Source organism: Musca autumnalis, unplaced genomic scaffold, assembly GCF_047663935.1.
Source record: "Musca autumnalis isolate F117 unplaced genomic scaffold, ASM4766393v1 scaffold_5, whole genome shotgun sequence".
Taxonomy (NCBI): Eukaryota; Metazoa; Arthropoda; class Insecta; order Diptera; family Muscidae; genus Musca; species Musca autumnalis.
The window spans coordinates 22,137,806-22,164,788 of record NW_027412088.1 but is presented as its reverse complement, the minus strand read 5'-3'; the positions used below and the strand labels follow the sequence as shown (position 1 = coordinate 22,164,788).

At 38.7% G+C, this 26,983-nt stretch overlaps 2 protein-coding genes across 2 annotated transcripts; one reads left to right on the top strand and one right to left on the bottom strand.

Moving 5' to 3' along the window:
- Nucleotides 1–2,755: 2,755 nt before the first annotated feature.
- Nucleotides 2,756–8,540, top strand: LOC141405959 (dymeclin). The gene is made up of 5 exons (XM_073990921.1): nucleotides 2,756–3,972; nucleotides 4,037–4,775; nucleotides 4,914–5,411; nucleotides 7,404–7,526; nucleotides 7,591–8,540. Exons 1-5 carry the CDS (start codon nucleotides 3,365–3,367, stop codon nucleotides 7,738–7,740), a joined length of 2,118 nt encoding a protein of 705 aa, XP_073847022.1. The 5' UTR covers nucleotides 2,756–3,364; the 3' UTR covers nucleotides 7,741–8,540.
- Nucleotides 8,541–25,823: 17,283 nt separating this feature from the next.
- Nucleotides 25,824–26,635, bottom strand: LOC141406553 (kunitz-type serine protease inhibitor taicotoxin). The gene has a single exon (XM_073992213.1). It carries the CDS (start codon nucleotides 26,511–26,513, stop codon nucleotides 26,154–26,156), a length of 360 nt encoding a protein of 119 aa, XP_073848314.1. The 5' UTR covers nucleotides 26,514–26,635; the 3' UTR covers nucleotides 25,824–26,153.
- Nucleotides 26,636–26,983: the final 348 nt, after the last annotated feature.

Genomic DNA, 26,983 nt, shown 5'->3' with positions numbered 1-26,983 from the left:
GCCGAAGAATTTTAGGACTTTGAGGAGGACCCGAAAGGAGCGACAAATATGGTATTTTAATATTTTGTAGGAGTACCGACCTTTATATGCACACAGGGGTTGTCCAATTTTTTGGGCTTTCAATAAATACGCGGCTTCAATAACCGTTATTTTATGCTACAATTTCCGAACCGGTTCATATTACCGGTTATAGGGTCTGCCCTAGAGCTGGCAAACCATCGATATTGCCAACATAAGATATTTTCGATATAATGTTTTAAAATATCGATTGCTATCGATATTATCGTTAAGTTGTCATCGCCATTAATTTTGAGATGAAAATGGTGGATACGTCAAATGATTTTCTTGAAATTATGCGAAAGTAGTTCACAGCAATGTAAAGAAGAATAAACAACTGCTTTTATTTTATAAAAAATGTAAAAAATACGTTTTATTTTACCGATAAATGTGTACGTGTGACTACGGACCTACTTTCTTACACATACATAACCGAAAAGCGGCGAAATTTCTATTTATTTCAATGGATTTCAGGTTAGGGGTTTTTATTCCGATAATATCGATAGGCAAAACTATCTATCGATATTGAATTTTTTAATAATAATCGATATTATCGATAGTGCCATCGATTTTTTGCCAGCTCTAGTCTGCCCATCAAAGAAAAAAGTACATTTCCATAATCAGAGCAACAATTCTTATATGCTGTTTATATTAGAGCTTTTTGTGAGGTTAACCTTCATTATCAGGATTTGTTTGACGTATATGTAATGGAATTGACATTTAAAACCCAGTCACATAAGAATTGCCGTATCTCTACGCGGCTGAATGTGTGCTGAAACACGATTTTCGTATGTCTAGGTCCACACTAGAGTAAATTTCATTAAAAAGTTTCATGAAATTAGGCGTCCTTAGGACGAATTCCCCACTACAGCAATTTTATGATTTAGCTCTACAATGGAACTCGATCTAGAAACGCATAATTTCATGAAGTTTTTTCAATGAAATTACTGTAGTGTGGACCGGGACTATACTTTGACTTTTGACTCAAAGCCGGAAGAACATGCAACTTAATGCATTAAGTCAGAAATCCTCTTATGTGACGAGGCCTTTATGTGACGAAAGAGTAGTATGCAAATGTTAGTCTTATGCTAAGTTTACATTTACGAAATCCACTCAATTTCAACTGTCAATTCCATAGCTCAAACGTCAAATGAAGTCTCATCTGAAATCCATTGGATTTCATTCGACGTTTAACCTATGGAATTGACAGTTGAAATCGAGTGGATTTCGTAAATGTAAACCAAGCACTACACAGTGGAAGAATATTCAAACCTGCCAGAATGCCGTCATCAGGACTATAACATGACATCAGTGGACCCACTTAATAAGGAGACAAAGATTTGGGTATTATCGCCATGAGCATCTCTGCCATTATCTAGAGAACAGGCTTCCCAAACCCATTCATGTCAGGAGAGATATTCATGATCTGGAAAGAGGTCCAAAGATATAAGCGAGAAACTCTATATCAACGAGCCTGTCGGGCTGGCTTGTATAGCATTCCTACGGATGCAGTTGCGCCAGCAGTCGATAGGTACAGTGTGAATGCCGTAATCGGAGAAAATCGGTCGTCGCAGCAGAAGAACGCTAGCTGCCAAGGGAAACACGCGTGGTTTTAGCCCAGTTATGATCCGGACGATGCTGCCGCCTCAAATCATATTGGGCACGAATTGATGGCACGATGCACTGCATGTAAATTGGTATCGCACGAAACACTGCATCTGTTTAGCTGGACAGCTATCCCCAATTCACCTGCCAGCCCAGATTGCAAAACTTTTTAATCTGGACACAGAGAAATCGAAACCAGTTGTGCGATTCTCTACCTCATTTTTTTGAGTTACCGACAATTGTCGGTAAAATTAAAATGCTTATAATTTCGGTAATTGCCGATGGTTTTTGGGTAAGTTAGCGACGAATAAAAAGCAGCCGAAAAGTTCTAGCAAGAGTTTTGTCAGCTCTTATTTGTACTTTTCATTCATAATTTTGCGTTTTAGTTTTACCGATTTTTGTCGGTAACTCAAAAAATAGCTCTGTTCCTTTACGTGCAATAATCTTCAAGTTTTAGCACTTTTTACTCGAAAAGCGTTCCATTACTTCAGACACCATACAATTCATATGGGGGCAGTTTACAACTCTTGCTACTTTTGCCGGTTTTACCACTTTCAAAAGTAAAGCAACAGACCAAATGTGTTACAGAATCGCACTACTGAATAAATAACTGAATAAAGTATACGAACGAACATATTTATGCTACAACAACAACGAAAGCCTATCTCCATTATATAATCATACCAAGATTCGGTAGAGTAAAGGCCTCTGCACATACGGCGCGTTGAGCGTTGCGTTACAACAACTACATGAAAACTTCAAAAACAAACTTGGCATCACTTACACATTTTTCATATGGTCGTTGTTTTCAACGCGCAACGCGTCACACAACGGACCATATGTGCCGCGGCCTTAACTGGACGGGAAACGGCAACAAGTTGAATTTACCAAATTTACCTCAGAGTTTTTTGCTGGGTTAAACTTCTTTATGTGTTTTTATTTGACGTATACGCAATGGAATTGACAAGTATCAATTGTCAGTGGATTTATTGAATTGAGTTATATGTAAACGTTCTATAAATTAAATTTGAGGACAGTATCTCGATCTTTTTAATAAAATGTTTGTTTTTATTGTTAATTTGAGGCTTTATTTGACTTTTGATATTTTAATTTAAATCCACTGCATTTACTAAATCCAATTCTATGTAAACGAGAATTATATTTGTGGCAGAAATCCGGTGTATATACAATTTTATGGCAATATCACGATTATATGGAAACAAATCATTTGGTTATCCTTAATTTTTGTTTAAAAATTTAGAAACGCGTTCAAGAACCAAGTCATATTCAATATGCCTTGTTTTGAATGCACAATTTAAAATAATCCGTTTCAACTGCATTTTTTACCGAATTGTTGTTATTGATTTGGATGGCAACACCACCTACTACAGTCTGGCATCTCTTGGTATCTCAGATGATGGTGATGATGACGTTTTGTATGTCAGAAAGACAACACATCACAGAAAAAATATTCTTTTGATTCGGCTTTTTGTTGGTCTTGGCTTAGAAAATTAACAAAATGTTTTCCAACGACTGTTGAATCACTATAGTGCAACATTAACACAGGATAATTTCCAAATATCCAAGAAGGAGGTGGTGACTAACAACTTGGATACTAGAAAACGAAGAAGGAAATCAAATAAATTTGGTGGTGGTGTTGTGAAAACTTGACAACTTAGCAACTAATTTTTTCTCGGACAAAATGGGAATTAATGTCAGCAGACAAACTGACTTGGCCAGCAATCCATTGCTGCAACAGTTCGTGGGACGTAGTCACATTGCTCCAGATGATGAATTCTGGTCCAAATTGCTGAACTACAATATAACAATGCCAGAAAATACGCAGGATCAGTTGAACTTGGACTCAAGACTGGAATCTTTGTGTCAATCGTTTATTAGCCATAATTTAAAGACTGGAAATTTTGGTTCATTGATTACGGTGTTTTTGACCAAAACATCTGAATTGCTTTCATTGTCAGATCAAGAGAGCAATATGCACATATGGCAGACATTCAATGCTTTGTTTATAATAAGGTCATTGGTGAAGTATATAACAGAGACGGGATCGGAGTTTCAATTGTTGCAACATTTTGAAGCAATGCCAAATGAGGAGTTTCTCAAGGCTGAGGAGGAGGCGGCGGCTGGAACGCAACCCGAAAGTACGACTATTGCAGTGGAGGCCACAGAAAATGATGATCCATCCGCCACCCTTAAGGCCGCAGCTGCAGCGGCGGCAGTTATGGTGGATGGTTCTAAATTTGAGACGTTTATAGATGCGATTTTCAATTTGATAGTTGTGATTCCGGTTAAGTAAGTGTCTCTAAGTGATTTTTGTGACTTTTTGTATTAAAATACTAATTTTTCTTTATTGCAGAGAATTCACATATCATTTACATTTGGAGGCAGTCAACACTTTGATAACCCTATTGTCGGTCCACTTATTCACCCAACAGCCTACAGATAAATCAATTATCTTCCGCACTGTTTACAAGTGCCAGCATGCAAATGTCTTAATGTCTGCCTTACTGCACTTTGTTGCCCGGCTAATTGAGGTGCCTCAGACAATGTTTGGTTCTTCGACGGCTGGTTCCTTTGTCTTTGGTATTGCCGAGTCGTTGCTATCGATATTCACCTTCCGCAAACAACAGGATGTCTTAAGTGCCACACACTCAACTGGCTCAGAGTTGCCACAACAATTTCGCAGCCATTATCCGTTGGCCAATCAAAGTCTTCTGTTGATTTTAATACTCACCAATCATTGTACCACCAAGGAGAATTCATATCGTTCATCATTGTTCGGCTGTGCCGATTCAAAAGATGTAGCCAACAAAGATGGTGCCACATTTCACATTGATTTTGGTGCAGTCTATGAAACTTTGTGTCGCATTGTAACCATTGATCAGGCGACATTGCTGTTGTATTTGTTGTTGCATCGTAATGAACGTTTCTATCGATTTGTTATGGCCCAACAGGATTTGGAAAAGCTGGTGACACCCATATTACAGACATTGTATCATGCACCGGATAGTACTTCGCATCATATCTATATGTCATTGATTGTCCTCTTGATCCTGAGCGAAGATGATAGTTTCAATAAGAATGTCCATAATATAGTAAGTAATGGGGATACCAGTTTTATACAATCTGGAGATATTAAACTGAACCTTTTCTCTTGGTTTAGATCTTAAATTAATTTTCCAACCCATTTTGAAAATTTACTTAATTATTTTTCTTTTCTCTTCCTTCCTTAGATGCTTAAAAACATAACCTGGTATACCGAGAGAACCATATCCGAAATTTCCCTGGGTGGCCTACTAATTTTGGTCGTCATACGTACCATTCAATACAATATGCTGAAAATGCGTGATAAATATTTGCATACAAATTGTTTGGCAGCATTGGCAAATATGTCGGGACAATTTAGAAATCTTCATCCCTATGTGGCGCAACGTTTAATATCACTTTTCGAAACACTAGCGAAGAAACACACACGTCTCGATGCTCAGCTCAAAGAGCCTGTTAATAGTGCCGTATTTGTAAATGTTTCTACCACACCTGAAGATATGTTGCAAGACTTGACCGTGCTGGAAGAGGTTTTACGTATGGTTTTGGAAATTCTCAACTCTTGCCTATCCAATCAGCTGGTTTATTGTCCGAATTTGGTATATACACTGTTATACAAACGCAGTGTCTTTGAAGGTTTTCGTTCACATCATGCTTTCCAGGATATAATTCAGAATATTGATATGGTAAGTGTGATTTTGAGAAATGTATTGAAATCATAGGCTAGGGAAAGTAAAGGGAGACTTTATAGACGAGTTGAAACGAGTATTTACAGACGATTTGAAACGAGTCTTTATAGGCGAGTTGAAACGAGTCTTTACAGACGATTTGAAACGAGTCTTTATAGGCGATTTGAAACGAATTTTTATAGACGAGTTGAAACGAGTCTTTATAGACGAGTTGAAACGAGTCTTTATAGACGAGTTGAAACGAGTCTTTATAGACGGGTTGAAACGAGTCTTTATAGACGAGTTGAAACGAGTCTTTATAGACGAGTTGAAACGAGTCTTTACGGACGATTTGAAACGAGTCTTTATAGACGAGTTGAAACGAGTCTTTACGGACGATTTATAGCCGAGTTGGAACGAGTCTTTATAGCCGAGTTGGAACGAGTCTTTATAGACGAGTTAGAACGAGTCTTTGTAGCCGAGTTGGAACGAGTCTTTATAGACGAGTTGGAACGAGTCTTTATAGACGAGTTGGAACGAGTCTTTATAGACGAGTTGGAACGAGTCTTTATAGACGAGTTGGAACGAGTCTTTATAGACGAGTTGGAACGAGTCTTTATAGACGAGTTGGAACGAGTCTTTTTAGCCGAGTTGGAACGAGTCTTTTTAGCCGAGTTGGAACGAGTCTTTATAGACGAGTTGGAACGAGTCATATTAGACGAGTTGGAACGAGTCTTTATAGACGAGTTGGAACGAGTCTTTATAGACGAGTTGGAACGAGTCTTTATAGACGAGTTGGAACGAGTCTTTATAGACGAGTTGGAACGAGTCTTTATAGACGAGTTGGAACGAGTCTTTATTGACGAGTTGAAACGAGTCTTTATTGACGAGTTGAAACGAATCTTTATCTCGAGTTGATGCGAGTCTTTATAGACGAGTTGAAACGAGTCTTTATAGACGAGTTGAAACGAGTCTTTATAGACGAGTTGAAACGAGTCTTTATAGACGAATTAAAATGAGTCTTTACAGACGAGTTGAAACGAGTCTTTACAGACGATTTGAAACGAGTCTTTATTAACGAGTTGAAACGAGTCTTTATAGACGAGTTGAAAAGAGACTTTATTGACGAGTTGAAACGAGTCCTTATAGACGAGTTGAAACGAGTCCTTATAGACGAGTTGAAACGAGTCCTTATAGACGAGTTGAAACGAGTCCTTATAGACGAGTTGAAACGAGTCCTTACAGACGAGTTGAAACAAGTCCTTATAGACGAGTTGAAACGAGTCTTTATAGACGAGTTGAAAAGAGTCTTTATAGACGAGTTGAAACGAGTCTTTATTGACGAGTTGAAACGAGTCTTTATTGACGAGTTGAAACGAATCTTTATCTCGAGTTGATGCGAGTCTTTATAGACAAGTTGAAACGAGTCTTTATTGACGAGTTGAAAAGAGTCTTTATAGACGAGTTGAAACGAGTCTTTATTGACGAGTTGAAACGAGCCTTTACTGACGAGTTGAAAAGAGTCTTTTTAGACGAGTTGAAACGAGTCTTTATTGACGAGTTGAAACGAGTCTTTATAGACGACTTGAAACGAGTCTTTATAGACGAGTTGAAACGAGTCTATATAGACGACTTGAAACGAGTCTTTATAGACGAGTTGAAACGAGTCTTTATAGACGACTCGAAACGAGTCTTTATAGACGACTCGAAACGATTCGGTTTGAAAGTTGTCTTTATAGACGAGTTGAAACGAGACTTTATAGACAAGATGAAACTAGTCTTTTTAGACGAGTGGAAAGCAATCTTTATAGACGGTTGGGAGAGAGGGACATAATGGGCAACTTTTAGAGACTAACATAATGGGGCCCGGTCCAAACCGAATTGTCAAATGCTCATATGTGTTAAAAATTTTGTATAAAGAGGCCCTGTTGTGTTTATTGGGGTAGTAATCTTGGCTCCTCTTGTAAATGATCCACGCTCGACAATTTTTTATTTTTTTTTTGTTTTCAGGTGGTCGGATTCTTTTCTTCACGTTTGCAACGTGTCCAGGAGCAAAGAGGTGAATTGGGTGTTAATGAAGTATTTGAGGTTATTTCCAAGGGTGCCAGCCAATGGTCTAGCGATCGCTTGAGGGTAAGTAAATCCTACCATTCATATAACTTCCACATTAGAAACTTTCTGTTTTCAAATCTTGCAGAAATTCCCCGATTTAAAATTCAAATATGTTGAAGAAGATGCACCCGAAGAATTTTTCATTCCATATGTTTGGACTTTAGTGTGTAAATACGGTTGTGTTCACTTTAGTTCGGAAAGCATTAAAGGCGTGACCACCGAAATATCTTGCTAATATACCGTAGATTTTGAGACATTTTTATAATGATAAGCAAAAGGAGCGAGCCAGCGGACCGGCGACGAAGTAATCCCATGGAATATTATTAGGCTCCCCACAATCCCCCAAAACGAAAACATTTTCCACATATTTAATTGATTATATTATATATGCATATTTTAATAATTAAAAACAAAGTTTCAGCTAATTTTTTTGTATAATTGTTAATATGTGTAATTGTTCTACTTGTTTCCCTGCCACATTTTTTCTTGCTAGACTTTCATTGTCCTAATTTACATGTCAATTCTTTTGGCGCAATAACCAAAATTTAGCAGTGCTCCTTTTACCCCACTCCCCTTTATATAAATATATACATTATATATAAACTATATATTATATAAAATTTGATTTGAATATATATTAAATTTAAGTTTGTATTTAGCAAAGCGTAAACAAACTAATCAAAAAACAAAAAAAAAAAATCTTAAAACAAAAATCTGTCCACACCTTCTAATTGTTGAAACAAAATTATAGGCCACGTCGGGACAAAAGAAATGCGGCATACAATACATACGGTATTTAAAACATGATTTGTAAATTACATACACACACACACTACACACAATCTTATTTTAATTATTGAATTTAAAGAAATTATTATAAACATAGATATATATTAAATACATACATAGTGAAAACCATGTTTGGAAAAGAAAATATATTAGAAATAATAACGAAAAAATATGAACGTCTCTAGGAATAATTTGCAATAATAATAAAAAGATTGACTATAAAATATATACATATACAATACAAAATTGGAAAATGTGTATTATATTGTGTACTGTTAGTTTCAGTCCTTATAGACGAGTTGAAACGAGTCTTTATAGACGTGTGGAAACGAGTCTTTATAGACGAGTTGAAACGAGTCCTTATAGACGAGTTGAAACGAGTCTTTATAGACGAGTTGAAACGAGTCTTTATAGACGAGTTGAAACGAGTCTTTATAGACGAGTTGAAACGAGTCTTTATAGACGAGTTGAAACGAGTCTTTATAGACGAGTTGAAACGAGTCTTTATAGACGAGTTGAAACGAGTCTTTATAGACGAGTTGAAACGAGTCTTTATAGACGAGTTGAAACGAGTCTTTATAGACGAGTTGAAACGAGTCTTTATAGACGAGTTGAAACGAGTCTTTATAGACGAGGTGAAACGAGTCTATATCTTTACCAACCTATTAACCTTCAGTATCAGCTTCCGAACTATGGGGTCTCTAGTGTTGGCCGACGAAGCTCATGACGCTCAGAGCCTCTACCATTGCTGGGAAATTTGGTCGCATTTTGGGTATTCAACCAGCTGGTATATAGCGAGTGGCTACAGCAGTAATGATGTCTCGAAACGTCATGTTTACTACCTGAACATCAGAAGGGTTGGACAGATCTCTGAAGCGGTAATTAGTGAACTCTATGAAACTCGAGCAATTAGCCTTCCCATGATTGAGGAAAGTGCGGCATTCAGAAGTGATGAAATCGAGCGGTCTGCTGATATAGACGATTATAGGTAGATGGTCTGGCCCAAGAGAAACGACGGTTATTTTTTAGACGAGGAGACTTTATGGTTATGTCTGGCCATACTGCTCAGTCAGCATTATAACCTTATGGTCGTTTCCGAGGACCGAATGCCACAACTCTTTACGAACATTAAATTCCCCCAATATCAGATGGTTATTTCCTTCCAAATGCGTGCTAATGTTGGGCCTATAAACTGGAGTACAGCTAGTTATGAGCGGGATGTTTACGTTAAGTAATTCGATCACGGCAGTTCCACACCTGACTGTTACCCCCATATATTCCATGTACGGGACATAAGAGCCAGGCTCAAGCGAGATTGGTCTGTACTTAAGCTAATCTGTGAGATCTTTTCTTAGTACTTGTAACCATCACAACATTGTAAACTGTAGTTGTTGCTGAGCTTGGTTTCCTGCATTGCCGCGACCATGTTATTCTTCCAAATCACAAACTGCATAATTTCCTCGATCTCACCCGGAGCCCACTGCAATTAAATTTGCAAAAAGGATGCATTTTAAGGAATTGGAATAGCAAAGGCTGGTGTTAAGTGTTGCGTGAGCTGCTGCTGTTGGATGGACTGTCTCGTATTCTGATGACGACAACGAATCACTGGGGACTGTGTTCACGCAGCATGCAGCAACATAGTCCCTAACGAGTCCAGAGCAACCCCTGAAATGCACCCACTCCCGGCATGTATTCGAGATAAGTTTGAGTGTGGTGGATGCGGAAGTGAAAAACCGAGCACATTCCTATTGATCTTGAGTTTCCTTCCGTCCAGGCACGTAACAAAAGAATCCGGAGTAGGCATTCCGTGATATGCTGCTCCAAACACAGGTGTTGTGCCGGATCACAGGTGTTGTGCGATTTCGGATAAATCCATTATAGATGAAATCGCCGCCATGGCATTGATGCTCGATCGTCTCTATCTTTCTGCATCTGCACAAGTTACAATTGTTGTTGTAACAGTGTTTTATTATTATGTTTGTATGTTCGTTCTCCTGTTCAATCTGGCTCTGGGTCTATCTCCAGTTCCAGGAAAGTGGCTACTTCGATGGGATGTAACCACAAATCCACTGGAGTTAGATGAGTAGTTTTGGCGGAGCAGTTGAATAGGTGCTTAGTACCGTGCGGGCCCATGCCGCATACTGGGCAGATGTCTTGAACGGTGCGATCAATTCCCGCCCAATAGGAATTTAGGCGACTTCAATGTCCCGAGCGTAATTGAGCCAAAACTACTCTGGTTTGTCGTGGCAGCTGACGCTCTTCAGCTGCGATAGATGGGGGATATACTGCGATGACTGCATTCACACAATAATTGCTTATGGCCTTGGCAACTGTGTCCGTGCGAATGCTGTTCAAACCTGCCTGATATGCTTGTTGATCTAGAGGTTCTCTCCTATATTGCTGGACCTCCGTCTCTAGAACATGAGTATCCTTCCTGATATGTATGTCTGGGTGTATCGGTGGCCAGCAGATGGTGATCGGGATGGCTCTCACGGAAACACCCGAGCAAGTACTGCAACGATAGCATCTCATTATGTTGTCGTACTGGAAGAATCTTTGCCTCCTCATGTAAATGGTCCACTGTAGATTTGAGGAGGCACCCTGTTTTCTGTTCTCAGGGCGGCATTCTGGCAAGTTTAAATGTTTTTCCAATTCGTATCACATAATCTCGGGGACCAGACTGGCGCCGCATAGCTTACCACACACAGACCGACCTATCGCTTTATACTTGGTCAACAAGGGTTCTTTATCTGCACCCCAAGTGCTGCCGGCTAGGAACTTAAGGACCTTGTTACTACATTTCAGTTTATCGCAGATAGCTGTGGCATGTGAGGACGACGTGAAAGTGGTGTCGAATGTGACCCCTAGAATTTTGGGGCAGTTTGTGTTCGGAATTCTGCTACCATCGACCCTGATATTTAACTCTCTTCTATACTGCGCCGTCCATGAGGTGAACAGAGTGGCCGTCGATTTAGTGGCGGATATCTGCATATTCCTCGCGTGGAGAAAGGTGGTAAGATCGGTTAAATAGGAGTTCAGTCTCTCACAGATGTAATCAGGGTAGGTACCTGACGCCAGGATCGTACAATCATCCGCATACGTAACGATCTCGATGTCGTCTGGAGGGGGCGGAATACAGGAAATGTAGAGGTTAAACAGTTTCGGAGGTATCACCCCTCCTTGGGGAACTGCCTGTTTTACTCTACGGGCCTTGGATTTCTTGTTCCTGAATTCCACATACGACTGGCGACCACACATATAGTTGATTATACAAAGTTTCAGGCTTGGCCGAAGGGTTGTCTGCTCGATGTCCTCGAATAGCGTGGAGTGATTGACAGTATGGAAGGCTTTTTATAAGTCAAGCGCCACCATCACTGTTCTACCACACGGTCGATCCTGGTTGAGTCCTCTAGAAATATGTATGGAGATGGCGTGCAGCCTTGGTGTCGTGCTGCTTACGGATTCCATGCTGATGGTCGCCAACTTGGTAGCTATTTCTAATGCTGGGGAGGACTAAGGCCTCAAGGGTCTTCGCAACAAGTGACAAAAGCGTAATCGGCCTGTACGATTCGCCTTTGCTGGCATCCTTGCCTGGCTTCAGTAGCGGGACCACCCTGCAAATTTTCCAGACTTCGGGAACAATAAGGGTGGCTAGCGACAGGTTGAGAACTTTAGTGAGATACTCCACTCCAGGCTCGTCCAGCTGTTTCAACATTACCGTGGAAATTCCGTCAGGGCCCGACCCTTTGGATGATTTGGCGTTCCTGATGGCATTCGCAACAGCATCCATTGTAAACTGTGGTGGTTCATACTCGTCAGGAAGAGATCTAATGCGACGTAACACTCTTCTATTCGCAAATTGTCGATTGAACTAACTTGCACACCTCCTTGGGTCAGTCAGCGTTACGTCGCCAAACGTGACTGAGGTCCTGTCATCCCTCCTTCCGGGGTGCGAGAGTGACTTAGCCGTTGCCCACAATTTACTTATACCGGTTCCAATGTTGCAACTCTTCAGATGATTTAACCACTTGTTCCGCCTATGTTCGCTGACCAGCCTGTTAACTTCGCCGGGGTTGGTTCGACGAAGCTCGTTACGCTTATTTGCTAATCCCTTCGCCTCTGCTGGGAAATTTGGTCTTACTTCGGGTATTCGACCAGCAGGTATATGGCGAGCAGCATTGATGATGTCTCGGAACGGCCTTTCCGCTACCCGAACATCAGAAGGGTTGGGCAGATCTCTGAAGCGGCAATTGGTGAACTCTCTGAAACTTGGCCAATCAGCTTTTCCATGATTGACGAATGTGCGGCGTTCAGAGGTGATGAAATCGGGTGGTCTGCTAATGGAGACAATTATGGGGAGATGGTCTGATCCAAGGGAAATGACGGGTTGCCAGGTAACGTCATTTGTCAGACCGGGTGACACGATGGTTATGTCTGGCGAACTGTGACACGCTCCTCTAATTCTGGTAGGGGCCTCCTCATTGACCGAGCAAAACGTAGAGCTATCAATCTGCTCAGCCAGCACTATACCCCTCTGGTCGTTTCCGAGGGTCGAATGCCACATCTCATGATGCGCATTAAAGTCCCCCAGGACCAGACGATTGTGACCTTCCAAAAGTCAGGCTTATAATCTGAGATAGAGCTATTTCTCGGCGGGATGTATACGTTCAGCAACTCTATCTCGGCAGTTCCATACCTGACTGCTACCCCCATACATTCCACATACGGGTCATTAGAGACAGGCTCAAGCGAGATAGGTCTGTATTGGACAGACTGGTGCAAAAGGAAAGCTAATCCCCCACCTCCACATCTGGTGCGATCCTTCCTTATTACGTTGTAACCATCACAACGTTCTGAGCTGTGGTCGCTCTGCATGGTTTCCGGCACCGCCGCTACCTTGATGTTCTTTTGACTCATGAAATCTACTATTTCCTCGATCTTACCGGAGTCCATTGCAATTAAATTGCAAAAAGGATGCATTCTCTGGGATTGGGACAACAACGGCTGGTGTTAAATGCTGCGCGTGTGGCTGCTGTTGTGACTGACGACGAAGGAGTTTTGTAATCTGACGACGACTCACTGGGGCCTGCGTTTGCGCAGCATGCAGCAACGTAGTCCCTCGCGTGGGCAAGTCCAGAGCAACCCCTTAAATGCACCCACTCCTGACATCTATTGCATCTCACCGAAGATTGGATATGGGTGAAGATGCGGATGTGACAAACCGAACACAAATATATTGGTTCTGGGTTTTCCTCCTTCCCGGCATGGGTCAAAAGTATCCGAAGCAGACATTCCGGGATTGAGGTCTAACCTTACAGTGACTCGTAATGAGTCCGACAGTGATCTTCATTCCTAACTTATCGAGCGAAAGAAAGGAAATGGTTTTGGCATCGTAACTTCTCAGTACAGTATAATTTTCATAACTCTATAAGATGCAGCTGTTTTTGAGCTTCCATTCCTCCATCACCTCCACCTCCAAGTCTAATTCGATTTAAATATAGTCTGGTATAACACGTCTCGCTTGTCCTGCCTGGGATGTTTGTGGAACTATTATTATATTATTATGTTATCGGAATTGAGCAAAACCACTGACCAAAAGGAGAAGAGTATTACGTCGCATCAGATCTCTTCATGCCGAGGATGAACCACCACAATTTACAATGGATGATGTTGCCAATGCCATCAGGAACGCTAAATCATCCAAAGCGTTGGGCCCTGATGGAATCTCCATGGTAATGTTGAAGCAGCTGGATGAGCCGGGAGTCGAGTATCTCACCAAAGTCTTCAACTTGTCGCTAGCCACCCTCGTTGTTCCCGAAGTCTGGAAAATGGGCAGTGTGGTCCCACTAGGGAAGCCAGGCAAGGATGCCAGCAAAAGTGAATCGTACAGACCGATTTCGCTCTTGTCGCCCTTAGCAAAGACACTTGAGGCCTTGCTCCTCCCCAGTATCAGAAATAGCTATCAAGTTGCCGATCATCAGCATGGATTCCGTAAGCAGCACAGCGCTGCACGCCATTACCACATATATATCTGTAAAAGACTCAACCAGAGACGACCGTTCGATAGAACAGTGATGGTGGCGCTTGACTTATCAAAAGCCTTTGATACAGTCAGGCACTCCACGCTGTTTGAGGACATTGAGCAGAGAACCCTCCGGCCAAGCTTGAAACGTTGGATAGTCAACTATATGTGTGGACGCCATTCGCATGTGGAATTCAGGAATAAGAAGTCCAAACCCCGTAGAGTGAAACAGGGAGTTCCCCAAGGTGGGGTGATATCTCCGGAACTGTTTAACCTCTACCTCTCCTGTATTCCACCCCCTCCAGACGGCATTGAGATCGTGACGTATGCGGATGATTGCACGATCCTGGCGTCGGGTACCTATCCTGATGACATCTGTGAGAGACTGAACAACTATTTAACCGATCTTACCCCCTTTTTCCATTCGAGGAATATGCAGATTTCCGCCACAGAATCCACAGCCACTCTGTTCACCACATGGACAGCGCAGTTTGGACGTGAGTTGAATGTCGTGGTCGACGGTAGCAGAATTCCGACCAAGAAAAGATTCAAACTTGCCAGAATGTCGCCCTGAGAACAGCGACAGGGTGCCTGCTCAAATCTTCAGTGGACCATCTACATGAGGAGGCAAAAATTCTTCCTGTAAAGCAACACAATGATATGCTTTCGTTGCAGTACCAGCTTGTTATCGTGTGAGCCATCCCAATCACCATACTGTGGGTAGGCCCGGCCCATTCAAGGAGATCAGGAAGGATATCCATGCTCTAGAAGGAGAGGTCCAACGATACAGGAGAGAACCTCTAGATCAACAAGCATATCAAGCAGGATTGAATAGCATTCACACGGACGCAGTTGCCAAGGCCTTAAGCAATTATAGTGTGAATAAAGTACTAGGAGTACATCCTCCACCTATCGCAGCTGAAGAGCGTCAGCTGCCACGACAAACCAGAGTAGTTTTGGCTCAACTACGCTCGGGATATTGCAGTCGCCTAGATTCGTATTGGGCGAAAATCGATCGCGCCGTGCAAGACATATGCCCAGTATGCGGCATGGGCCCGCACGACACACAACACCTTTTTAACTGCCCCGCCAAACCTACCCATCTAACCCCAGTGGATCTGTGGCTACATCCCATCGAAGCAGCCATTTTTCTGGAACTGGAGATAGACCCAGAGCCAGATTGAACAGAGGAACGAACATATAAACATAATAAAAACACTGTTACAACAACAACAACAACTGACCAAAAGGAATGTGTTTGATTTGTCACAGGTCAATGCGGTGTTTTAGCGGGACGTTGAACTAATTACGGAAAGGGTGTAATTGTAAGGCTTGTAGTCCAATTCTCTGACGTATTTTTTGGTTACTGACAAAAATCGATAAATTTAAAAGGCTTATAATTTCGTTAATTAAAGTTGGGTACACACGATCAGTTTTGACTGTCAGTTTTGCTCAAATAATCGGTTGCTTGCCAGTGTGTCCGTTCACTTTTGTCAGTCATCAGGCAACCAAAAAATATTTTGTGGTTGCTGGACGGTTGGACAGTTATCGATAATTCCGAAAAATCGACAGTCAAAACTGATCGTGTGTACTCCGCTTAACGAAATTTGTTGGTAAGTTAGCAAACAAAACAGAATTGGCGCTAAGTTCCACCGATAGCAACAGTGTTGTCAACTTTTATTCATAATATTGCGTTTTATTTTTACCGATTTTTGTCGGTAACTAACAAATGCGGTAGAGAATCCCACTACTGAACTCGACATGGTGTTTTCAATAAAGCTATCTATTAAAGTGATGGTCGTAAGATTAAGTCTCCCACAATATATTTCCCTTATGTAAATCTACTCGTACTCGGTCATGAGAAAGAAGTCAGCTCACTTTGATATGATAAAAGTCGTGGGAGTTAGTTTTTTATTTTGACTTAACTTCCGAAAAGTAAAACATGTTTCATTTTCGCTATTTTTAACGTAGAAGATATCTCAGACATTCTGGAAAGTTTCGATACGAACGATCTTCAATAAATCACACAAAATATACAAAACTATTTTGTGGGTAAAACGTGTGACCATTGAAAAAATATGCAAATATGTGTATTTGTTTTGATTTGAGTTTTATGAATGAATGGTCATCTCTTTTGTGTGGTTGCTTGTTAAGCAGGTGATGTTTTTTGTTGTTTATTTTTGCCAAATGACATAATTAACACATTTTTTATTGATCTAAACGAATTTCAATAAATTGACAATTTTTTGCACACTATTCAGTCTCAGCATCTATAAAGCTGCACAAATAAAGATTACCGTCTCATTTGTGTCATGAATGAAAACGAAACCTATTAGTTGGACTCAAAAATGATGAGGATGAATGAATTAGTGTTGGGCAATCTCGTTCATTGAGCGGATCGATCTTTTTCATTCCGTTCACCAAAAAGATCCGGGTCGTTTACTTCGTTCGTTGGCTCTTTTTCGTTCAACAATACATTTGACTGTATTATTTTCTTTTGAAGTCGTTCGTTCTCTGCTACATATGACTCCGTCGATCTTTTCACCGAATCGTTCTTTTGAAAATGTTCGTTCACGAATGACACAACTGTTGTGCTTGCTTTTTTGTGTGCTAATGGGGGTGGTTTTGTTTCTGAACGTAGTGGTGGTGGTTTTGATATGAAAGAACCAGATGAACGAATGATGCAAAAGAATGATATGACCGATATGTGCTACTGAATGAGGTGAGTTACTGAGCGAGAGTAGCTCTCTGAATCATTGTTTGTTTTGTGTGGAAATTTGTGCTGCTTGCGATAAGGCAGCGTTTGTTTAGAGTTTGACTGCAAAACCAATGCTGTTAATTTTGTAAGCAGCAATGACTCACTCGTCCATCGGGGATCTAAATGAACGATATAAAAGAATGAGCTGGATACAAATCCGTTCGTTCTTTTCACGGAATCGTTCCTTTGAGCCGGTTCGTTCATGAACGACACAACTCTAGAATGAATGCCTTTGGGGAACATCAATTTCGTTATGGTTGTCATTGTAGAAGCAGGTGTTTAGAGAGAGAGAGATAAACATGCGTGTAATTTGTTGTAGTTTTTTCTTAGCTTTATTTATTTATTAGATTGCTTATGTTTAAACAATTGGTTAACGCCATAAACATACCATTGGTGATGTTGTTAACCTAGACCTAACTTTAGGCGTTATTTACTTAAAGAGCTGGGCTTATACATATATTTCGATGATGAATGGAAGAAATATATATTCCAAGAATTTCTACAGGTCACACAGATTTGGTAATAGAAAATTCCAAGCTCAATATATACATTAGGGTTATGATTTTTTTACCTTTTTTCTCAAAAATGATTTCCTGTAGCGGGAATGAATGAACTTTTGCCTATTAATGACTAAAATAAGGTTTATTCTATTTACGTATTAAAAAAGTTCCCGCACAAACCTCTTCGATTTTTTTTGGAAAAATACCGCGGAATGAAAAAAAATTGCCAAAAAATATTTCTTGTTGCATGTATTTATCAGCAGTTTTTAAATAGTAAGTAGTCTTACATTAAGATCTTATGCTGATGTCGATGCCTTAATACTTTACATTAGCACGTGATATTCTAGTTTCGGAACCACTGTATCGTATACGTTGTGGCAACAATTCTACGCACTGAAGCAAATAAATCACGAAAAATATGTTTATGAAATTATTAACGGGACAAATATTTTGTTCAATTTAATTCTAATTCATTAACACTTTCATTTCTTTATTGGAAACAGTGGCCAGTTATGTAACAACGTGATATGACAGGTGGTATATCTTTTGGATGCAAATATTTCTGGTAAAAAATGTTGATTAGCTTGCAAATATTGACATTTAAGGGTATTGCGTAGAAATTTTGTTTATTGTAGAAGTCAATGAATCACGTGACATGAAGAAATGATATGATTTCGGATTTTTTTTTGGTTAAAATCTAATAAAATTTCTATACCATGGTTGTTGCTTGTTGAATTTGAAGATGAAACGAAGACATTTCCGGGAAATTGCTGTGTTGTTGTTGTTCCTCAGGAGGTGCAGCTAAAATTCTTTGAAAAAATCCACGTTTATTTTCCTCAGGAGGTGCAGGTAAAATTCTTTGAAAAAATCCACGTTTATTTTCCTCAGGAGGTGCAGGTAAAATTCTTTAAAAAATTCACGTTTATTTTCCTCAGGAGGCCCAGCTAAAATTCTTTAAAAAATCCACGTTTATTTTCCTCATTAGGTGCAGTTAAAATTCTTTAAAAAAATCCACGTCTATTTTCCTCAGGAGGTGCAGCTAAAATTCTTTAAAAAATCCACTCTTATTTTCCTCAGGAGGTCTAGCTAAAATTCTTTAAAAAATCCACTTTTATTTTTCCTCGGGAGGTGCAGCTAAAATCCTTTAAAAAATCCCTTTTTATGTTCCTCAGAAGGTACAGCTAAAATTCTTTGAAAAAATCCACGGTTATTTTCCTCAGGAGATGCAGCTAAAATTCTTTAAAAAATCCGCGTCTATTTTCCCCAAGAAGTTCACCTAAAATTCTTTAAAAAATCCACGTTTATTTTCCTCAGGAGGTCCCGCTTAAATTATTTAATAAATCCATGTTTATTTTCTTTAGGTGGTGCAGCTAAAATTCTTTAAAAAGTCCACGTTTATTTTCCTCAAAAGGTTCAACTAAAATTCTTAAAAAAAAATCAATGCTCATTTTCCTCAGGAAGTCCAGCTAAAATTCTTTAAAAACTCTACGTTTATTTTCCTCAGGAGGTCCAGCTAAAATTCTTTAAAGAATCCACGTTTATTTTCCTCAGGAGGTCCAGCTAAAATTCTTTAAAAAATCCACGTTTACGTTTCTCTGGAGGTCCATCTAAAATTATTTAAGAAATTCATGAGGTCCAGCTAAAATTCTTTAAGAATTTCATTATTTTCTTCAGGAGGTGGACTTTTTAAAGAATTTTAGCTAGACCTCCTGAGGCAAATAAGCGTGGATTTTTTAAAGTATTTTAGCTGGACCTTCTGAGGAAAATTAACGCGGATTTTTTTTTTGAAGTATTTTATTTGGGTCTCTTTAGAAGAATAATTTTGGATTTTTAAATAATTTTTGGTGGACCTCTTCAGAATAATTTTACAAGGGCACGTCGCACTCAGTTTGTAGTTATTTTATGACCACTAGAATAACTAGTTTTTCTGTGTCCACTAGAAGTTGAAAAGTAAGTTGAAAAAAATTCTATTTTTAGAATAGTTGATGTAGACATTTTTTTTTAATTTCATCACACTTCTTACTTTTATTTTACTTTATTTTATTTCGCTCGCTATGCGAGTTGAACACACGAACCCTCTGATTTCTAGCGAAAGACACTACATACTATGCCACGCACACGAACATTAAGGGTTGCTTAAGAACTTAAATGTGCAGTACACATGTGCACCACGAACTGTTATTTTTTAATTAAAAAAAACTCGCGTGCCGACAGTGAGTGTTGAACACACAACCCTAGGATTTATAGTCGGACACACACTCACTGTGCCACCGTCCTCATTACTTAGTGAGGAGCAAAGTAAGTAGGTTTGCCTTGTAATTTTTTTAAGAAGTATCCCATTACTTTTCAGATTACTTGTAATGGGAGAAGAAGCTTGTTTACATTACTTTGTAATGGGTTACGTAATGACTACCGGATCCAAATTTTTGCTGGGCACTAACCTCTTTGATAGTTCATGGTAACGTAAAAAGTTAACAAAAAAATTCCATAAAAAAAACAAAACTATTATCACTCTTCTAGAAGAAAAACTGCAGCGGAAAAGGTGAATTACCCTTTGGAAAATTTTTCACACGTCACAACAAAAAACGTAAATAAATTATCTAAAAATAGTTTAAAAATGTAAACAACAATAGCAACGCATACATAATTGTAATAACAATAATAAAAAATACTATAAATTTTATAAATATTCATGATGGGCCATGCAGAAAATACGCACAATAAAACGAATTGAAATGGAGCCAATTTGTCAAAGCAAAAAGAAGAAGAAAAAACAACAAACAAATACGGGTTAATTAAAGTTTATTGACTTAGGTGTAGTTTTTCCCACCTCCAATCAAGCCTGTCATTCATTTCTGTGTAAACACGAGGGAAACCGGGTTTTATTAATGGCTTTGCATAATCCGCACATTTAATTCAAATATCAAAAATAGAAAAAAAACGAATATTTAGAACTGCAACCAACACAGCCTACGAGAGTTTATTCAACTTACAACAACGATCGGTTCGTTGCACCCCAAACAAACATCCATCCATCCATCAATATACCCCAACAGCCATCATCACCCACAACGCCATTCTTGGCCAAGTGCCAAATGAATTAAAATGGCATAAAAGGGGTGTGTTGGGGGGCGATAATGGCTCATACACTTTAATAATCAACATAAATACTATGTTTGTAGTCAGACCAGGCCGACAGGTACTTTACTTTGCTAGCTATCGCCCATGGAAACTACGAGAATAGTGATGATGACGACGATGGTGATGACTTAAAGCAAATAAACTGAACTCCACTAGAATAATTCTCTGGAAAATACTATGGAAAAATTACCTCTAGTGGTCACCCTTTGCTCCGGTATGTTGCACTACCAACAACAGTGGAGCGCACTGGCCGGCCGCTCGCACTTGCCGTAATGAAAAATAAAAAAAACATAACAATAATAAAAACAATAACAATAATGTATTGCAAAAGATCTTGGTAAACAGTAGTTGTTGTAGTATTCGAATAAACAAACCATAGCTTGACTTAGTCGGTCTTTGGTGACTGGCTGCACGATGGGTAACGTGGTAATTTATGAATTATGGTAATGCCAATCTAAGGTGAGTGCATGACGGCATGGCGGCAATGCGGAGCTGTTGGAGTTCCCCTCAACATCAAACAAAAACAATATAAATAAACAAAAATATAGTAGTAATGGCCACTATCATAATTACCAGCGACATCATTATCATCACTGCTAAGGTGAAATTTAAATGATTTTAATTTTATTTAAAAAGAAAATAAATTGGGATTTTATAACGAATAGCAGGTGGAGAAAAATGGACATGGAAAATAACCTTGATTTAAAAAAAAAAAAAAATAGGTGGACCTCCTGAGTAAAATAAACATCAATTTTAAAGAATTTTAGGTGGAGTCTTATGGAAAGTAAACGTGATTTTTTTAATCAATTTTATGTGTTTTTTTGTAATGAAAATAAACGTAGATTTTTAAAAAAAATTTTACTGCACCTCTAAAGAAAAATAAACGTGGACTTTTTAAAGAACTTTAGCTGCACCTCTTAAGGAAAATGAACGTGGACTTTTTCAAGAATTTTAGGTGGATTTCTTGGGGAAAATATGCGTGAGTTTTTTAAAAAAATTTTGGTGGATCTCCCAAGGAAAACAAAAGTGGATTTTTTAAACAATTTTAGGTGGACTTCTTGGGGAAAATAGGCGTGGATTTTTTAAACAATTTTAGCTGGATCTCCCAAGGAATACAAAAGTGGATTTTTTAAACAATTTTAGCTGGATCTCCCAAGGAATACAAAAGTGGATTTTTTAAACAATTTTAGGTGGACTTCTTGGGGAAAATAGGCGTGGATTTTTTAAAGAATTTTAGCTAGATCTCCTAAGGAAAACAAAAGTGGATTTTTAAAGAATTTTTGCTGGACCTCCTGAGGAAAATAACCGTGGACTTTTCTAAGAAATTTAGCTGGACATCCTGAGGAAAATAAACGTGGATTCTTGAAAGAATTTTAGCTGGACATCCTGAGGAAAATAAACGTGGATTTTTCAAAGAATTTTAGCTGGACGTCCTGAGGAAAATAAACGTGGATTTTCAAAGAATTTTAGCTGGACATCCTGAGGAAAATAAACGTGGATTTTTCAAAGAATTTTAGCTGGACATCCTGAGGAAAATAAACGTGGATTTTTCAAAGAATTTTAGCTCGACATCCTGAGGAAAATATACGTGGATTTTTCTAAGAATTTTAGCTCGACATCCTGAGGAAAATAAACGTGGATTTTTCTAAGAATTTTAACTCGACATCCTGAGGAAAATAAACGTGGATTTTTCATAGAATTTTAGCTGGAACTCCTGAGGAAAATAAACAAGGATTTTTTAAAGAATTTTAGCTGGACCTCTTGTTTAAATTAAAGTGGATTTTTAAAAGAAATTTAGCTGGAACTCCTGAGGAAAATAAAAGTGGATTTTTAAAGAATTTTAGCTGGACCTATTGAGGAAAATAAAATTGGATATTTTAAAGACTGGACATCCTGAGGAAAATAAACGTGGATTTTTTAAAGAATTTTAGCTGGACCTCCTGAGGAAAATAAACGTGGATTTTTTAAAGAATTTTAGCTGGACTTCCTGAGGAAAATAAACGTGAATTTTTTTAAAGAATTTTAGCTTGACCTCATGAGGAAATAACTGTGGATTTTTAAAGAATTTTAGCTTTACCTCATGAGGAAATAACCGTGGATTTTTAAAGAATTTCGGCTGGACCTCTTTAGGAAAATAAAAGTGGATTTTTAGAGAATTTTTTCTGGACCTATTGAGGAAAATAAAATTGGATATTTTAAAGACTGGACATCCTGAGGAAAATAAACGTGGATTTTTTAAAGAATTTTAGCTGGACCTCCTGAGGAAAATAAACGTGGATTTTTTAAAGAATTTTAGCTGGACTTCCTGAGGAAAATAAAAGTGGATTTTTAAAGAATTTTAGCTTGACCTTCTGAGGAAAATAAGCGTGGATTTTTGAAAGAGTTTTAGCTGGACCTCCTGAAGAAAATAAACGTGGATTTTTTAAAGAATTTTAGCTGCACCTCTTAAGGAAAATAAACGTGGATTTTTTAACGAATTTTAGCTGGTCCTCCTGAGGAAAATAACGTGGATTTTTTAAAGAATTTTAGCTGCACCACCTGAGGAAAATAGACGTGGATTTTTTAAAGAATTTTAGCTGCACCACCTGAGGAAAATAAACGTGGATTTTTTAAAGAATTTTAGCTGCACCACCTGAGGAAAATAAACGTGGATTTTTTAAAGAATTTTAGCTGGAACTCTTGAGGAAAATAAATGTGGATTTTATAAAGAATTTTAGGTTGGCATCTTAAGAAAAATAAACGTTAATTTTTTTACGAATTTAACTGTACCTCTTAATGAAAAATAAACGAGGATTTTTTAAAAGAATTTTAGGTCGATTTTTAAAGGAAAATATACATGGATTTTTTTAAAGAATTTTAGCTGCATCTCTTGAGGAAAATAATCGTGGATTTTTATACCCTAAGCCTTTAGGCTAAAGAGGGTATTTACACTTTGATACGACCAAAAATGTGCCTCATCGAAATAATGGTTTTAGACCCCAAGTATGTTTGTACGATATCCGTTTTAGACAATTTTGAGTCGATCTAGCAATGTCCGTCCGTCTGTCTGGCTGGCTGGCTGGTGCGCACGATAACTCTCGAACGGATCAATGATTCATATTTTGGGTATCGAAATATTTTGTCCAGATTTGATTTAAGTTCGAAGATGGGCCATATCGGTCCACTCCTTCAGGTACCTCCCCCACAAATGTTCAAAAATTGTCGCAAAACTTGTGCGCACGATAACTCTTGTAGGGAATAACTGATTTGGTCCACACTTTGCACATCGTGTAATTTCTACCAAACTTAGATTAGGTTTCAATATGGACTCAAACGGTCCACTCCTTCGGGTACCTCCCACACAAAATCGAATCGCTTTGATTTTTGTTTACGCAAGTTGTATTCGCTGTCCTCTATACGACGCTGTAAGTTTCATTAGGGGTAAGTCCATACTTCCTGAGAAAATAGCCTGAAAGTTACAAAAAACCCTATGACACCGTGTGTATTGGTTGTAGCGCAAGATAACTCTCACACGGATCTGCCGATTCGGTCCAAAATTTGGCTTTCGTAATATTTTGTTCAAACTTAGTTCAAGTTCAAAGATAGATTATATCGGTCCACTCCTTCCGGTACCTCCCCCACAAAAGTTCGAAAATGTTCGGAAAATTTGTGCGTACGATAACTCTTGAAGGGAGTAACCGATTTGGTCCATACTCTGCACATTATGAAATTTCTAGCAGACTTAAATGAGGTTCCAATATGGACTCAATCGGTAAACTCCTTCGAGTACCTCCCACACAAAATTTCGGAAAAGTTCAGTTTAGGACCTGCTCTCGAATCGCCATGGTTGTTGTAACATCTTGTATTCACTGTCCCCTATACGAAGGTAAAAGTTTCCTCAGGGGCAAGTCCATACTTCCTGAAAAAATAGCCTGAAAGTTGAAAAACAAACCCTATGACACCATGTTTATGGGTGGAAGCGCAAGATAATTCTCGAACGGGAATGCCATTTCCGGCCAAAATTTGGCCTTCGTAATATTGTTTCCAAACTTAGCTTAAGTTCGTAGATAAGCCATATCGGTCCACTCCTTCAGGTACCTACCCCACAAAAGTTCAAAAATATTCGGAAAAATTGTGCGCCCGATAACTCGAGTGACCGATTTGGTCCATACTTAACACATTCTCATAATATCTACCAGATATAGATCAGGTACGAATATGGACTATATTTGTCCACTCCATCCCGTACCTCCCACACAAACTTTTGGATAAGTTCACTTTAAGACCTGCTATTGAACCACTTTGATCTTTGTTGAAGCAACTTACATTCTCTGCCTCAATTGCGATGGTAAAAGTTGTTTCAGGGGCAAGTCCATACTTCTTGAGAAAACAGCCCGAAGTGTGTAAAATCCCCCTATGGCACCCCCATGGTCTATGTCGGTCCATTCCTTTAAGTACCTTTTCAGCAAAATTTTTGAACTTTAATCCTAATCAACATTTTTGTCGATTCATACGAGACCAAAATTTTGAAACCCCCTAAATACATAAGTTTTTTTGTGAAAAAAGTGTTTCAATTTGCACACGCTGAGGGTATATCTCTGTCGGCAAAGCCGACTAATACTTTTTTACTTGTTTTAAAAGAATTTTAGGTCGGAAAATATACGTGGATTTTTTTTAAAAGAATTTTAGGTCGGAAAATATACGTGGATTTTTTTAAAGAAATTTTGTTTGCATCTCTGGAGAAAAATAATCATGGATTTTTTAAAGAATTTTGGCTGCACCTCTTAAGAAAAATTAGCATGGATTTTTTTTAAGAATTTTAGTGAACCGCTTGTCGAAAATAAGTGTGGATTTTTTAAATAATTTTAGCTACACCTCTTAAGAAAAATAAGCGTGAATTTTTTAAAGAATTTTAAATGAACCGCTTGAGGAAAATTTACCTGATTTTTTAAAGAATTACGGATGAACCTATTAAGGAAAATACACATAGACTTTTTAAACAATTCTACGTGGACCTCTGAGGATTGTACGCCTAAGCCAAAAATATAAAAGTTTCCATGTTTTTTGTAATAAAATATTTTATTTATATAAATAAAGTTTTTTGTACATATTTGACCAATATAGCCAATACGATAATTATTAAGAATATTTTAAACTTAAATCTAAGGTTTAGGAAACACTACTTTTGGTTGTGGGTGGTTTAGTTTTTAAAACAATAAAAATAAATAAATAAATTTACCAAAACCATTTTCTGTTCTCTTTTTTAACAAAAAATAAACTTGGATCAAATCCTTAAAGCTATTGACCATTTTCGTTGGTCCATTCAAATAGCAATGTTCCAAAAAGGGAACATTCTCCATTAAAAAAAATTTATCACACTTGGAAATTTATTAAATTTAAGATTTGGGAAATACTTAAAGTACGATGTCATTGCTGGAAAGCCACTATCACTGCCTTCCTTACATGCCCTGACAAGTGGCCATGCATGCCTTATAGCTGGGGAAGTTATTGTCATTGCCATCACAGCCACCAAATTTAAATTCAATGCAATCTTTTTTCTGGGCATCATAACTCCAGCGTGGTATCAGGGCACGGCAAACACCTTTGCGGGCTGGCATGCGACAAAAATCTTTGGGTTCACGTTTTACAGCTTCCTTGGCACCGGGCACATCATCCAAAGACATGGCCTCAAATAGTTCTGAAACATCATCGTATAAATCCCATGGCTTGGCCTCCGTCGTTGGGGTGTGTAGACACAGCAGCAACAAAATGACAACACTGACCACACACACAACGGATGAGTGAATTTTCCAGAACATTTTGAAATAAAGCTTTCAAATTTCAATAAGATTTTTTTCAAAACACTTTCAAAAATTTTATGATTGTGGCGCGCAAAATGAATTAGACGTTTTGTATTTTCCGCTGACCAATTTGCTTGGTTTCTCTGTTGAAGTCTGTGAAGCAACTGAAGCAGAGACTTAAGCCGCATGTGGTTATATACTTTTTCATGTTTGCAAAAAATACAAATAAATAAAACCAAAACAAATCAACTGAACTGATGTGACTTGATGTTGTAAAGGCAAGCAAAACCACCATCAAGCGGCGCATGGTGGTGATCGCAGCAACAATGGATGGTGGTATCGACAATCGTGGTAGACCCCCAGACGGACATCATACCCATACCACACCTTTCACATGGCACGCTGCGTAAATGCGAATATTTTGTTCTCAGTGGTAATTTCGTAATTACTTAACGCTACTGACGCCCTTTTGGCTTGGTAGGGCCCCG